The 15,984-nt window shown below is 44.0% G+C and overlaps 1 protein-coding gene across 2 annotated transcripts in view; it reads left to right on the top strand.

The window, feature by feature from the left end:
* CUNH9orf85 (chromosome unknown C9orf85 homolog) overlaps positions 1-15,469 on the top strand; it is a 107,292-nt gene extending 91,823 nt beyond the window's left edge. The window contains exon 3 of one of the 2 annotated variants that reach the window (XM_032290689.1): positions 14,450-15,469. In XM_032290689.1, coding sequence (XP_032146580.1) covers positions 14,450-14,732 — 283 coding nt within the window. In that variant the 3' untranslated portion in view covers positions 14,733-15,469. Of the gene's footprint in view, positions 1-10,366; positions 12,942-14,449 lie in introns of those variants that run through there. The other variant, XM_032290692.1, reaches the window with a different exon arrangement.
* Positions 15,470-15,984: the final 515 nt, after the last annotated feature.

Genomic DNA, 15,984 nt, shown 5'->3' with positions numbered 1-15,984 from the left:
CCAACCTTTCTAATGTGGGTGTATCATTTACATTCCCACCAGCAATGCATGCATGATCCAGTTTCTTTGCATCTGCATTAGCGTTTGGTTTTGTCACTTTTAAAAACTTAGCCTTTCTGGAAGGTGTGTACTGATAATCTAATTGTGATCTGAGTTTGCATTTGGCCAGGCATGGTGACAAGACACCTGTAATCCCAGCACTTTGGGAGGCCAAGGTGAGTGGATCGCTTGAGCCCAGGAGTTTGAGATGAGCCTGGGCAATGTGGCAAAACCCCATCTATGCGAAAAAACACAAAAATTAGCTGGACATCGTGGTGCACGCCTGTAGTCTCAGCTACTCAGGAGGCTGAGGCAGGAGGATCAATTGAGCCCGGGAGGTCAAGGCTACAGTAAGCCATGATTATGCACTGCACTCCAGTCTGGGAAACAAAATAAGACCCTCATCTATTATTGATGTTTAGGTCCAATCTTTTGCTGTCACATTAATACAATGAATAGTCTTGTATACACACGTCATTTTAAAAGTATACACTTGTGGATGCACAATAAATTCTCAGAAATGGAATTGCTGAGTTAAAGGCATTTGCATTCACAATTTTGATAGGGACAAGTGGCCCTCCAGAGGGTTGTATTTATTTAAACTCCTACCAGCAATGTGTGAAAAATCTCGTAGCTTTGTCAGCAGAATTTATTATTACTGTTTTGCATTTTTGCCAATCTAATACAAGGGAAAATAATATCTTAGGATAGTTTTAATTACAGTTATGAGTAAGGTTAAGCAACTCTTCATAAATTTGCAGTTATTTGTACTTCCTTTTCTGTGAAGAATATCTTCATATTTGCCCATTTTTCTACAGGTTTGTTGGTATTTCTCTTTTTGATTCTGTAAACGAAAAATAAAATTCTAAGGCCCACCAGCCATCTGAATGGACCCCTTCTCTCAGCGAAGAGCATTCCAAAGTTAACCCAAAAAACTAGTTCAAGCCATGATAAGAAGGGAGAGCCAGACAAGCCTCATCAGACCCTTTTAGATATAATTCCTTCAGGAATTACTGATAGAAAAACTCTTTTAAGTCTGATAAGAAATATTTATAAGGCTGGGTGCAGTGGCTCACACCTGTAATCCCAGCACTTTGGGAGGCAGAGGCAGGCAGATTGCTCAGGAGTTCCGGATCAGCCTGGGAAACATGATGAGGCCCTGGCTCTACAAAAAATGCAAAAATTAGTCAGGCATGGTATCACAGGCCTGTTAGCCAAGCTGCTTGGGAGGCTGGGGTGAGGGGATTACTTGAGCCTGGGGAGTTAAGACTGCAGTGAGCCGTGACCGTGCCACTACACTTCAGGCTGGGCAACAGATAAAGACCCTATCTCACAAAAAATTAAAAAGAAATATTTAATATCTATTCTCTGTAAAGCCTGCTACCTGGATGCTTCATTTGCATGATAAAACCCTGGTCCTCACAACCCCTTATCATAACCCAAACATTCCTTTCTATTGAAAAGAAACCCTTTAAAACAATTGCTGATCAGAAAATCTTTGTGCCTACTACTTGGAAGCCCCTGCTTCTGGCTGTCCTGCCTTTTCAGGCTGAACTAATATACATCTTCCATGTATTGATTGGTGTCTTATGTCTCCCTAAAAAAGCTGTACACCAAACGCCTGAGGCACATGCACTCAGGATCTCCCAAGGGCTGAGTCACAGGTCCTTGATCACCCATATGTGGCTCAGAATAAATCTCCTTGAATATTTCACAAAGTTTGACTTTTTCCATCCACAATTTCTAGGAGTTCTTTAAATATTAGGGAAATAAACTGTTCTTTTGTGATACTAGTTGCCAAGAGGGTCACTTACTTTTTTTGACGTGGCTTACAATGTCTCTCTACCTCATGAAGAAGCTTTCGTTTGTTTGTATTTATGTACTGGAGTTTAGCAATTAGTCATTTTTGGGGTTTTGTTATTTCTTGTTTATTTCAGCAATGAGCCATTTTTTAATGACTATCAAACATAACTAGTAAGGTCTTCACCACTTTAAAGTTACAAAAGAATTTCTGAATTTCTATAGGTTTTCTTTTTAGAACTTGTATGCCTTCATATTTTACATTTAAATCTTTGATCCACTTGATATTTTCTTGGAGCAGGATGTAAGATACAGTTCCATCTTAATTTTTTTCCAGACATTAACTAGTTATTCTAACACTGTTTACTGAATAATCATTACCAACCCTCCCAGATTTGAGATGCATCACTTGCTGCTGTAAAAATTTGCATGTATTTAGATCTATTTATAGATTTTCTAATCTCTTCTGCAGGTCTATCTTTTATACTCTTTTTTTTTTGAGATGGAGTCTTGCTCTGTCATCCAGGCTGGAGTACAGTGGCATGATCTCAGCTCACTGCAACCTTCGCCTCCAAAGTTCAAGCAGTCCTCCTGCCTCAGTCTCCTGAGTAGCTGGGACAACAGGCGTGCGCCACAACACCCAGTTAGTTTTTTGTATTCTAGTAGAGATGAGGTTTCACCATGTTGGCGAGAATGGTCTTGATCTCCTGACCTTGCAATCTACTTGCCTTGGCCTCCCAAAGTGCTGGGAGTGGTGGCAAGTGCTGTAATCCCAACTACTCGGGAGGCTGAGGCAGGAGAATTACTTGAGCCCAGGAGGCGGAGGTTGCAGTGAGCCGAGATTGGGCCATTGCACTCCAGCTTGGGCAACGAGCGAAACTCCGTCTCAAAAAAAAATTTTTTTTAATTTTTACTTTTTAATTTATTTTTCTTTTTTTCACTCTGCCACCTAGGCTGGAGTACAGTGACACAATCTTGGCTCACTACAACCTCCGCCTCCTGGGTTCAAGCGATTCTTCTGCGTTAACCTCCTGAGTAGCTGAGATTACAGGTGCCTGCCACCATACCTGGCTAATTTTTGTATTTTTAGTAGAGATGGGTTTCACCATGTTGGCCAGGCTAGTCTCAAACTCCTGACCTCCAGTGGTCCGCCTGCTTTGGCCTCCCAAAGTGCTGGGATTACAAGTGCAAACCACCATGCCTGGCCTTTAAAGAAATTTTTTTAAAATGTTTTTCTTCACCCATAACCATCAAGTTTGAAAGTTCTTAAATTCCTCTAATTCCGTATCTGCCAAGCAAGACACTTGTTTCTCATGGTATTATTTCTTTTAGAGAAGATTAGCTTTTGCTAAGCATTTGCAAACAGCTACTAAATTTTAATATTTTTCTAATTTCTTTGTTTTTGTTTCTCTTACCTAGTCCAGGAACAAGGAAATATTTTCGGTGGTTTTATTCCCAGATGAGAATCCCAAGGCCACATTCAATTAGACTCAGCCTCTGAATGGTCTTTTAAACACAAACCTGGCTGCATGAGGTTCATGTCACAAATGCGATGTCATGAAAGAGAAATTTAGTTGATTAGTCACCTGGGGTGGATAAGACGGGTAGACACGGGATATATAAAGGAATAATCCATGAGTGATTGAGGCTAAAGTAATCCTCTTCAGAACTAGGTCAAGCAGTTTATTTAGGGTTTGGATGGTGAGTCAGCCAGGCGAGGCCTGGACTTCCAGGTTGAGGACCTTGTAAGAGGTGTGTGTGTGCATGTGTGTGTGTGTAACTTGGATAAAAGAGTTAGTGATTCTTCTTTCTGGAAGAGCCTCTGTCTCTGTCTCTCTTTGTCTTTTTTCTTATCTTTCTCTCGCACTCTCTTCATCTCATTCTCATACATTTGCTTGTTCTTACACTTTCTAGAACACTCATTCTCTCTCTCAGGCCTGCTCTGACTCCTGTTTCTTTCTGGCACCCCCTCTTAAGAACTAGTGCAAGGCTTTTGCCTGAGACATGACAGGGCAGGTGTATTATTAGTCTGTTCTGACACTGCTATGCAGAAATACCTGAAGCTGGATAATTTATAAAGAGAATAGGTTTAATTGACTCATGGTTCCACAGGCTGTGCAGGAAGCATAGCTGGAGAGGGAGGCCTCAGGAAACTTACAATCACAGCAGAAGGTGAAGGGGAAGCAAGTACATCTTCACATGGCCAGAGCAGGAGGAAGAAAGACAGGGGGAGGTGCCACACAGATTTAAAGAACCAGATATCCAGATAACTCACTCACTATCATGAGAACAGCACCATTCAGTCACCTCCCACCAGGCCTTACCTCCAACACCGGGGATTATGACTGGACATGAGATTTGGGTGGGGACATAAACCCAAACCATATCAGCAGGGGAGGGAAAAGAAGTGGTGAACCCAGGGCTACCCTGTTGTGATTTGATCTGATTCGTGTTGTTACTCCTCCATCCATTCTATCTGCTATCCTGTTGTGCTCTATTTGGACTCCAAACTGAGGTTCACAGAGAAACTTCCATGGGCATCTAGACACTACTGTCATCTCCTTATTTCTTCCTACCCATGCTTTAGTCTATGTTTTGAGGATCCCTGGGCCTTTGGAAATATGAGGGAGCTTTGCTGGTCCTATAAATGTGCAGGGAAGACAACAACAAAAAATAAATAAGAAGGGAAACATAAGAGGATCATAGTGTCAAAGAGTAACTGGTGATTATATAGCTTTAAGGGAGAAGTTTTATGCCTATTTTTGTTTCAAAAACAACCTGTGGTCTTCACAAGCCCTGGCACTAACATAAACATGAAACTAACAATTAAGCACAGGTTTCTAAGCTATAGTTTATGATTTTTGGCAAGATAATGATCCAAGGAAGACACAGTACAGAAATAAGAAAGAATAGGCCGGGCACAGTGACTCATGCCTGTAATCCCAGCACTCTGGGAGGCTGAGGTGGGCAGATCACGAGGTCAAGAGATCAAGACCATCCTGTTCAACACGGTAAAACCCCATCTCTACTATAAATACAAAAATTTAGGGGGACATGGTGGCAGGCGTATATAGTACCAGCTACTTGGGAGGCTGAGGGAGAAGAATTGCTTGAACTTGGAGGTGGCGGTTGCATTGACCCGAGATTGCACCCCTGCATTCCAGCCTGGGCGACAGAGCGAGACTCCATCTCAAAAAAAAGCAAAAAGAAAAAAGAAACTGGGTAATTTATAAGAAAAGAGATATAATTGACTCATGGTCTGCAGGCTGTACAGGAAGCATAGTGGCATCTGCTTCTGGGGAAGCCTCATGGTGGAAGGCAAAGTGGGAGCAGGCACATCTCATGGTGAAAACAGAAGCAAAAGAGAGAGAGAGAAAGGCACCTCACTTTTAAACAGCCAGATCTTGCAAGAAATCACTATCATGAGGACGCCACCAAGAGGGAGGTGCTAAACATTTCCTGAGAAACCCACCTTCGTGATCCAGTCACCTCCCACCAGCTCCCACCTCCAACACTGGAGATTACATTTCAAGGTGGGATTAGGTTGGGGCCAATATCCAAATGACATCAACTGTCAAGGAAATAAAAGCTTTCTGCCATTTTATACGTATGTTCCTCATTCAGATTACACAGTTCTTGTGTTGTGTTCAGTGTAACGCTCTCACTGGCTTTGTTCCCGTGAAGGCCAGTGGATAAAACTTCTTACGCTATTCATGAGGGATATTCATTGCCTTGAAGCAGGGAGCTGGGAAAGACAGGCCAGTTCTGAATCAGAAAACCAGAGCTCAGTGACTCTCAGAGCTCAGAGGCACAAAAGTAAGCCATGTTATATGATTGGGTCTGGCTCTGTTGTGTTTTTTTTGGTTTTTCAATTTTTAATATTTTGTTTTATATATATATATCCTCATTTTTAGGAGAGATATATATCTCCTATATATATATATATATATATATATCTCATAATATTTGTCTCACATATATATATATATATATGTATATCTCCTCATTATTTTTGGTAAGGTTTCCTTTCAAAGTTCTGGCCCTGTTTCTGGAGACATAAAGAAAGGCTTTAGATCCTTGGGAGCGGGGTTCTTACAATGTGGTCTCAGGGCCAGGAGCAGCAACAGCATCTCCCTGGGGACTCAGGAGTAATGCAGGTTCATGTGTGTCACCCACATCTACTGATCAGGATCTCTGGGTGTGGGACCCAATGATAAAAGCCGTCCAGGCGGTTCAGATACTGCTCAGGGTTGAAAACCGCAGGCTGATCTGAAGAGCTGCAGGGTACAGCGCCCTCTGGAGGCCACAGCAGCCATGAGAAAAAAAGCAGCTGCCTGCGGAAAAAGGAGCAGGAGTCCAGGTTTCCAAGTCCAGCTGTCCCTTCTCATGCAAAGAGACTTCTGCTGTGGTCAACTTTGGAGATCCTGACTTGATTTAATTAGATACCGCTGTTTTTTATATAATAGTGCAGGCTCTCAGCATGGATGAATATGGGTGTCTTCTGAAATATTTAGTGTTCTATTTACTTTTTCCAGCTCGGGTGTTCATATCATTCCCCTATTCAAAATTTTTTTTACTGGTGCTTCATTAAATAGTCATCTCAGCCTAGTCTTTTTTTTTTTTTTTTTTTTTTTTTTTTGTAGGAGAGTTTCGCTCCGTTGCCAGGCTGGAGTGCAGTGGCACAATCTTGGCTCACTGAAACCTCCACCTCCCAGGTTCAAGCAATTCTCCTGTATCAGCCTCCCCAGTAGCTGGGATTACAGTTGCGTGCTACCACACCCAGCTGTTTTGTATTTTTAGTAGAGACAGGGTTTCACCATGTTGGCCAGGATGATCTTGATCTCTTGACCTCATGATCCGCCCACCTCGGCCTCCCAAAGTGCTGGGATTACAGGCGTGAGCTACCGTGACCTGCCCTCAGCCTAGTCTTTAAGGCTTCTGCAATGGGTCCAGTCCTCATTCTCAGCTCTCTCTTTCTTCCTCCCTACATGGAAAAATGCTTCTTGCTTGCTTTTGTGTTCATGTAGCTCATGCAACAGCGGCAGCTCACACAGTGTGTCTATTCACAACTGTGTTTCTTCTCTAAACCAAGCTCCTAAAGGACAGGGACCACATTCCGTTCCTGCTTTTCCCAGCATTTAGCACAGTGCCTGTTAATCATAGCTGGTTGGAAAATGTTTTAAAAATGAGTAAGTGGGTGAATATTACTTGTGGTCTCTCTATGCTGAATTATTTGCTGTTCTTGGAACTTTCTTTGTCTTCCTTCATGCAGTTCCTTCCAATGGCCATTACATGTCCATCTCTACCCTCTCAAAATCCCACCCATTTTTTAAGATTCACTCATAGTGGCTGCTTAATAAACTTGTGGGAGTGAACTGTACAGAGCGTGCACTTGATTGAGCAGAGTCATCAACTGGCAAGTTCATTAAGCCACACTGTTCCTAGGGCAAAATGCACACATGATAAAAAGTGGCACAAATAACAATGACATTAATCTATAATATAAATCACTTGTATTGGTTGAGATCTTATGATATGCCAAACCTTGCACTAAGGTTTTTACATGTTGAATTTTATTTACTTCTTAAATCAGTTTATGGAGAAGGTATTGTTATTTACAAAAATTTAGAATGAGGAAATGGAGCCACAGAGGGGTTAAATAATTTGCCCAAGATTATATAGGTAAAAATGTCAAAGACTAGGTTTCACTGTGGTGCCTAGGCTGGTCTTGAACTCTTAGGATCAAGTAATCCTTCCTCCTCAGCCTCCCAAATAGCTGGGACTATAGTTATGCCACCATACCCAGCTAAAGCCAATATTAAAATGTACATCTGGGCCAGGTGTGGTGGTGCATGCTTGTAATCTCAGCACTTTGGGAGGCCAAGGCAGGCGGATCACGAGGTCAAGAGATTGAGACCAACCTGGACAACATGGTGAAACCCCGTCTCTACTAAAACTACAAAAATTAGCTGGGCATGGTGGCACATGCCTGTAGTCCTAGCTACTCAGGAGACTAAGGCAGGAAAATCCCTTGAACTCAGGAGGCGGAGGTTGCAGTGAGCTGAGATTGCACCACTGCACTTCAGCCTGGTAACAGAGCAAGACTCGGTCTCAAAAAAAAAAAAAAAAGTAGGTCTGGTAGACACCAAAGTCAATGTTTTTAAGTTGAAACTAAATAGATTATTAATAAAGTATATAGATATTAGAAATCTTGACAAAACAGAACTGCAAATCTAAACAGATAAGACCTGAATTCACATGCCAGTCAATGAATAAATTAATATTTACTGAGCACCTGCTATGGGTCTGGCTTTTTTTTTTTTTTTTTTTTTTTTTTTTGTGATCGGGTCTCACTGTGTGCCAGACTGGAGTGCAGTGGTACGATCGCAGCTCGCTGCACCCTCTGCCTCTCAGGTTCACAGGATCCTCCTGTCTCAGCCTCCTGTACTCCTGGGACTGCAGGCATGCACCACCACTTCCAGCTAATTTTTGTATTTTTGGTAGAGACAGGATTTCACCATGTTGGCCAAGATGGTGTCAATCTCTTGACCTCGTGATCTGCCCACCTTGGCCTCCCAAAATGTTGGGATTACAGGCGTGGTCAGGCATTGTTCTAGGAACAGGATGATTTAGCAGATGAACAGGCAAGGTCCCTGCTCTCAGGAATTTACTTTCCAGTGAGAGAATCTGTTTAGAAGGTAACATTTGAGCCAAGCCCTGGGTGATGTGGAGGAGCAGTCATATAAAGATTTGGGAAGAGCCTGTCCCAGGTGAAAGGAAGGAAGAGGAAGTGCAAAGTTCCCTAAACTAAGAAGACCAACAGAGGAGCCAATCAGCAGAAACCACTGAGTGGAATTTACCCTGGATCAAGCTGTGCTTTCTGGACACAGCTTCCATGAAAGAAGGAACCAAACACCGCGCCTGGCCTGACACATTCTTTTTTTTTTTTTTGAGATGGGCTCTTGCTCTGTAGCCCAGGCTAGAGTGCGGTGGCACGGCCTCAGCTTGCTGCAACCTCCACCTCCCAGGCTCAAGCGATTCTCCTGCCTCAATTTCTCGAGTAGCTGGGAGTACAGGTGCGAGCCACCATGCCTGACTAATTTTTGTATTTTTAGTAGAGACGGGATTTCACCATGTGAAACCTGGTTGGTCTCCAACTCCTGACCTCGAGTGATGCCCCCCTCAGCCTCCTCAAGTGCTGGGATTACGGGTGTGAGTCACTGCTCTGGGATAGGTCAGCCAACTGTTAAGGGAATCTATAAAAGCCAAACAGCTTCCCTGGAAGCATATAAAGAGAATCTTGTCTCATGCAACTGTAGGACAGACTGGGCTAAAGATCAGGCCTAGGAATTAATAATAAGGTGGCAGGGCTGCAAGAACAGGTGAATGTGTAGCTTCCGCTTGTCTTCTGGTTAGGGTACCAGCTTAAGAAACTCGCATGGATATGTCTGAGAAACTTGAACTCCTTGCTGTATTCTTTTGACCCCTCTTGGCTGGCAGAACCAACAGTTCTTACTAAAGGAGAATAGCCTCCTTTTGCCTGAAGACCAAGAAAGACCTCATGTGAAGTGGCTGTGTCAAAAGGTGATGGTTAAAGGCCGGTGTGGTGGCTCAGGCTTATAATTGCAGCACTTTGGGAGGCTGAGATAGGAGGATTGCTTGAGCTCAAAAGTTTGAGACCAGCCTGGGCACCATAGCAAGTCCTCATCTGTACTTAAAAAAAAAAAAGAAAGAAAAATTGGCTGGCCATGGTGGTGCATGGTTCTAGTACCAGCTACTTGGGGGGCTGAGGTGGGAGGATCACTTGCCAGGAGGTTGAGGCTGCAGTGGGCCGTGATGGCACCTCTGTGCTCCAGCCTGGACAGCAGAGTGAGACCCTGTCTCAAAATAAATAAAATGAAAGATGATGGTCATTCTTTTTTTTTTTTTTTTTTTTTTTTTTTTGAGACGGAGTTTTACTCTTGTTACCCAGGCTGGAGTGCAATGGCGCGATCTCGGCTCACCGCAACCTCCGCCTCCTGGGTTCAGGCAATTCTCCTGCCTCAACCTCCTGAGTAGCTGGGATTACAGGCGCGCGCCACCATGCCCAGCTAATGTTTTGTATTTTTAATAGAGACGGGGTTTCACCATGTTGACCAGGATGGTCTCGATCTCTTGACCTTGTGATCCACCCGCCTCGGCCTCCCAAAGTGCTGGGATTACAGGCTTGAGCCACTGCGCCTGGAGATGGTCATTCTTGAGATCTGACACTCTCATGCCCACCCTCCTGCTCATTCCTTCCAGACCAATAACTAGGGTCAGGTCTCAGCATAACCTAAAAAGGAAGGTTTAATATCTGCTACAGTAGAAATAGGTATTCACCAAAATAACTGCAGAATTTGGCATGCAGAATATGTACTGTCTGGAACCAGAGGAGCACGTACAGGAATGGTTTTGAGAGTACTGGGTTGGGGGAGGGTGGAAGAGCAAAATATAAGGCTGATTAGGGCAGAGTGAAATAACACCAGAATGCTCTTTCCTGATTCAGGATTAAACGTTCTAGCAAGGAAACATGAAGCCGGTCCAATGTGCTGCTGGGATGGCCCCTTGAAGCTTGAACATGATGATGACCTTCAGCAAAGGAGGTGGAGATGTACAGAGGAGGAGGTTAGTAGGCTCAGAGAAGAGGGTGTGATAGAACGGATTTATTGCGTAAGACTATTTATTACCGACTGGGCTTTCCAGGAGGGTCCAGAGGTAACTCTTTTTATCAAAGAGATCAAAAATGTGCTAGAGAGGGGCACCAGAATCATTGAAAGCTCAGGGGTGTCTTCCTCTGTAGGTTGGGGCTAATAATCTTAGGTGGTATCGGAAAGCTGATCTCTCTGATGTCAATGGGAACAGTAAGATTTCAGAATGACAGAGACCAGCAGCAGCACTTAAGCATCAGGTGGATGGAGACATAATTATCATAATTAACAGTAAGAGTGGAGTGTCAAATAGATCACCTTGACCTTCAAGAGGGTAATGATGCTTCATAGAGCATGTTCTTAGAGGTGAGGCAGATGAGCAGCCAACTAGGGTGATGCTTGAGTTATAGCCAGAAAATAAAAGAAATAATGAGAGAAGGACTGATGTTAGTTACCAGTATAAATCCTCTCTATCCCCGTTTTCATATTTAAGTAATTCTCAGACCCAGAGTCCACTTAGAAGGGAGCATGGGTCTTTGGAGGGAGGATTCTACAGCTCTCCAGCAAGTATATACAATACATGGTCCTCTAATTCTCCCCCCAATAGAACTACATGCTGGGGAAGTTTCTATATGCGCCCTGTCCAGGGCTATTGGATACAGGATTTCAGCTGCAAAGTTTCAAGGAGGACCATCATATCCCTGATCAGTTGCATGACCCCTGTAAAAACCAGATGGGCTATGGCAATAAAGGTGGACTACAACAGATTTACACAAATGGCCCCAATTATAGCTGCTGCACTATATCTTTACTGTTACAGGTCTGGCACTTGATATTTGGTTATTGGTCTGAAGAACACTTCCCCCCACATTCTGTCAGTAAAATTGATCAAAAGGGTTCACATTATTGTGGGAAGTATAGTAATGAACCTTCGCTGAATTGGGTCAAGGTTGTATTAAACACCGTGATTTCTGAAATAAAATAGTCTCCATGATCCTTGATCATCTTGACATTTTGCAGCATATCATGATGGTATCTCACTGATACTCTGTTAATTGGATCTGGGGAACAGAAAGTAGCAAAGACTGTGGATGCTCTAGTTAGATATATGGGGTCCAAGATAAAATGAAAAAGGTCCAGGGGGCTGCCATCTTGGTGAAGTTCATAGGGGTCCAATTGTTAGCGATATGCTGGACATTCCCTTTAAGGAGAGAAACAAATCATAGCATCATGTCCCCTCCACCACCAAAAGGAGTAGTGATTGTTAAGCATCTTTGGATTCCAAATGCAGCCAATTCTGAGTGGAGACCAGTGCAAAAAAGGACTTTATAACAGGCTAGAGCTGTGCTGCAGTCTGCCCTGAGACTAGTGCTAAATGACCCAGCAGGCCCAGTGGTGCTAGAGGTACCCAAGGTGGAAAGGATGCTGCTCCGTCTCTGACAAGCTCCAGTAGGAGAAGCACAGAACTGTATCTCACAGTCTTTCTGGATACAATCATGCCTTCTGAAGCAGAGAACCACACACTATAGGAAAAGAAGCTTGATGAGGGCTATCGCGCCATTGTAGAGCCTGAGAGTATCTGACTAGGATGCCAAGTGACGATGAGAATGGAGATGCTCACCATGGATGGGGCATCATCATAACCACTGATGCATAAGGGACTTTTGTTATTTGTTGCACAATGAAAAATGGTTCATAAGGATCAGGCCCAAGCAGGTCCAGAGGGCATGTCACTTTTGTTGCGCTAATGCTTCTTCTTCAGTTCACACACATGGCCTCAAACAGCTTCTGGATGATCCAGTGGTGATCCAAGTTCTCAGTGATCTTGCATCTGGTTCACAGATGGTGTGGCTTGGTACGAGAAGGGAAGAAGAAAATGGACAGTTGCCACCTTATAGTCTCCTTCAACATTGACCTTAAGGACAGAGTGTGGGGGAAATCCTGTCAGTGGACAGACCTGCAGCTGGTACACTTGGTTGTTCACTTTGTGTGGAAAAAGTGGCCAGAGATACAGGTATGCATAGACTTCTGGCTAGGAGCAGATGGCGTGTTTTGTTGACCAGGGGTGTGAAACTAGCAATATTAGAAGATTGGAGACATGTGGATTGCTATGGTCTAAATGTTTGTGTCTCCTCAAAATTCACATGTTAAAACCTAATCTCCAAGGTCATGGTATCAGAAGGTAGGGTCTTTGGGAAGTGATTAGGTCATGGAGGGGATTCCTGCCTTTATAAAAGAGATCCCAGACAACTAGCTAGCCCTTTCTATCATGTGAGGACACAGTAAGAAGCCAACATCTGTGAACCAGAGAGCAAGTCCTCATGAGAAACGAGTTCCTTGGGTAGGTGTTTTCCAGAAGGTAGTTTTTTTTGTTTGTTTGTTTGAGATGGAGTCTCACTCTTTTGCTCAGTCTGAAGTATAATGGTGCAATCTCAGCTCACTGCAACCTCCGCCTCCTGGGTTCAAGCAATCCTCCCACCTCTGCTTCCCAAGTAGCTGGGATTACAAGTATGTACCACCACACCTGACTACTTTTTATTTTTATTTTTAGTAGACATGGGGTTTCACCATGTTGGCCAGCCTGGTCTCCAACTCCTGACCTCAAGTGAGCCTCCCACTTTGGTCTCCCAAAGTGCTGGGATTACAGGCATGAGCCAATGCGTCCAGCATTTTATTTAATTTTCAGAACAATTACATGAGTAAATATTACAGTCACAACAATGTTGATCAGAGAAGTTAGGCAACTTGCCAAGCTGGTCAGCTGGGTGGCTAGGATAGAATTCAGCTGTAATTCTATCCTAGAATTTCTGTCTTCAACAGTGCAAACACAATTCCCACTTGTTTTTTGAACTTAAGAGCTATGTAACCTGCTGGGTCAGGTGAATTTACTAGGCCTCAAGAATCATCTTCCCTCAACTTCCCTCCTTATTTTTTATCCTAAATTTTACACTTTGTCCCCCTTAGTCAGACTGCAAACCTCCTTCACAGACCGTGTTATTGATTCGCTAGGACTACAGGCGCTCACCACCATGCCCAGCTAATTTTTTTTTGTTTTCGTGGAGATGGAATCTTGCTATGTTGCCGAGGCTAGTCTCGAATTCCTGGGCCCAAGCGACCCTCCCGCCTCAGACTCCCAAAGCGCACGGATTGCAGGACTTAAAGAGACAGTAAGTAGAACATCTTGGCTTAATAGGTCCAGGAAAACAGCCACGGCAACTATCAGGTTGGACTCTAGAGTGCAATTACCACTGTTGGCCACCAGATGGCAGAGGCACTCAGGGCATCGCCGCGAGAAGGCAAAGGATGTGCTGAAGACCGGGCTATAGGGGAAGCCTCCGGCCAGAGATCCAGAGGTTAGCCGCGTTCTCTTCAGCGAGAGCCAGTTGTTCAGGTAAATATAATTCAGACAGCTAGAATATGGGGTGCGCTGGTGAGATTCAAACAGGCTCAACTGCGTTCTACCAGAGGGAAAAATAGAGAGAGAGTGAGCTGGAGATTGGATCATTGCAACAGAAAGTTTCAAAGGCTCCGGATCAAGACACAACATAAATAAGCTGGGGAACAGGTCGGATGCGCTCTGCAGGCAGGGTAAGAACGGGTGATGGGCATGTGAAGGCGAGGATGAGCTGTGAGGGAAATTCAGGGTCGGCCGAGCGTCCAGAAGGGAGTTAATCTCGGCTATGCCTCGGACCATCTGACCCATAGATGACCCTGTTGTGGACTGTATTTTACAGAAATGGCCTTAAACACGTTTTGGGTCCTACGTTTTCCAGGAAGCTTAGTACTTCCCTGACAAGAGGTAGAATCTAGGTACTCTCCCCATGAACCTGGGCAGGACGTCCTGACTGCCTCAACTAAGAGTACAGTGGAAGTGACATATATGGCTTCCAAGACTCAGTCATCAAGATAGCGCAGTTTCTGCATGGCTTTCTCTCTCTCAGGACCCTCACTTTAAAACCCGAGCTACCATGTAAGGAGCTGGGCTGCCTGGAAGCTGCCATGTTAGAAACCGTGTGGAAGGATCACATGTGTTGGGACTCCCCAAAATGGAGACCTCAGAAGCAGAAGTTTTTCTCTGACCCTCTCCTGCCCTCCTGTGTCTCAGTGACATTCTCCCCTGAGGCCAGCCACGAAAACTGTCGTCCCTCTTCGCCAACATGGGTTACAGCAGCGGTCCCTAACCTTTTTGGCACCAGGGACCGGGACCAGTTTCACGGAAGATAGTTTTCCCACGGAGTGAGGCGGGGATGGTTTCAGCATGAAGCTGTTTCATCTCAGACCACCAGCCATTATGTAGATTCTGCAGCCTAGATGCCTCACTTGTGCAGTTCACAATACCTGTGAGAATGTAATGCTACTGCTGATCTGACAGGAGGCTGAGCTTAGACGCTAGTGCCGGCTCACCCACACTCACCTCCTGCTGTGCGGCCCAGTTCCTAACAGGCCACGGACCGGCACCGGTCAGCAGCCCTGGGGCTGGGACCTCTGTGTTATGTGAAACCAGAACTCTTATTCCCTAAAGCTACTCATAAAACCTAAAAATATGACTCCAATTCCCCCCTCTGCCTTTCTGCATAAAAACTGGCCGTAAGAAAATTATTTGGCTTATCTTGTTTGACTTTTGGTTATCAGATCGACCCCCATTTCAGAGACGATCCTCCCCATATCTAGAAGGAAAGAATACTGCACAGAGAAGCCAAGAAGAATCTAGACAGGCCTTACTCAGTCCATTAGCATTAGATCATTCCATTATTATCCAATCATATTTCTACACAGTCCATACTTTATTGGACCTAAGCAATAAAATGGACAATGTCCCCTGTGTTTTCAAATCTTCGTTCTGAAGCCTTCCACTATAATAATAATCCTACACATAAAATAGTATGTATCAGATTACAAAGAAATATAAAAATATTTTTAAAAGATATAATACATGGCTTCTTTTCTTTTTTCTTTTCTTTTTTTTTGAGACAGAGTCTCACTCTGTTGCCCAGGCTGGAGTGCAGTGGCCCAATCTCAGCTCACTGCAACCTCTGCCTCCTGGGTTCAAGCGATTCTTCTGCCTCGGCCTCCTGAGTAGCTGAGACTACAGGTGCACACCACCACACCCAGCTAACTTTTGTATTTTTAGTAGAGATAGGGTTTCACCATGTTGGCCAGGCTGGTCTTGAACTCCAGACCTCGTGATCTGGCCTCCCAAAGTGCTGGGATTACAGGTGTGAGCCACTGCACCCAGCCCATGTGCTTTTAAAATAATGTATTAAATAAGATAAAGTGTTGCCTGTAATAAATACTGTACCTTTCATGTGCTGATGAGCATAGAGGATATTTGGAGGTATCTGAACAACTGTGATAAAACAAACTTATTGCTATTTTTTTTGGTAACAAAGCCACAGGTATTTCTAATATTTTTAATATCTTGCTGCTTTAATTCATTATTGAAGGAAAAGCTAAATTTCATTTAGAGATGAGTGAA

Source organism: Sapajus apella, unplaced genomic scaffold (genome assembly GCF_009761245.1).
Source record: "Sapajus apella isolate SASKATOON/1434 unplaced genomic scaffold, GSC_monkey_1.0 scaffold24, whole genome shotgun sequence".
In the NCBI taxonomy this organism is placed as follows: Eukaryota; Metazoa; Chordata; class Mammalia; order Primates; family Cebidae; genus Sapajus; species Sapajus apella.
The sequence above is the reverse complement of the archived record's forward strand: the minus strand, read 5'-3'. Positions and strand labels throughout refer to the sequence as shown.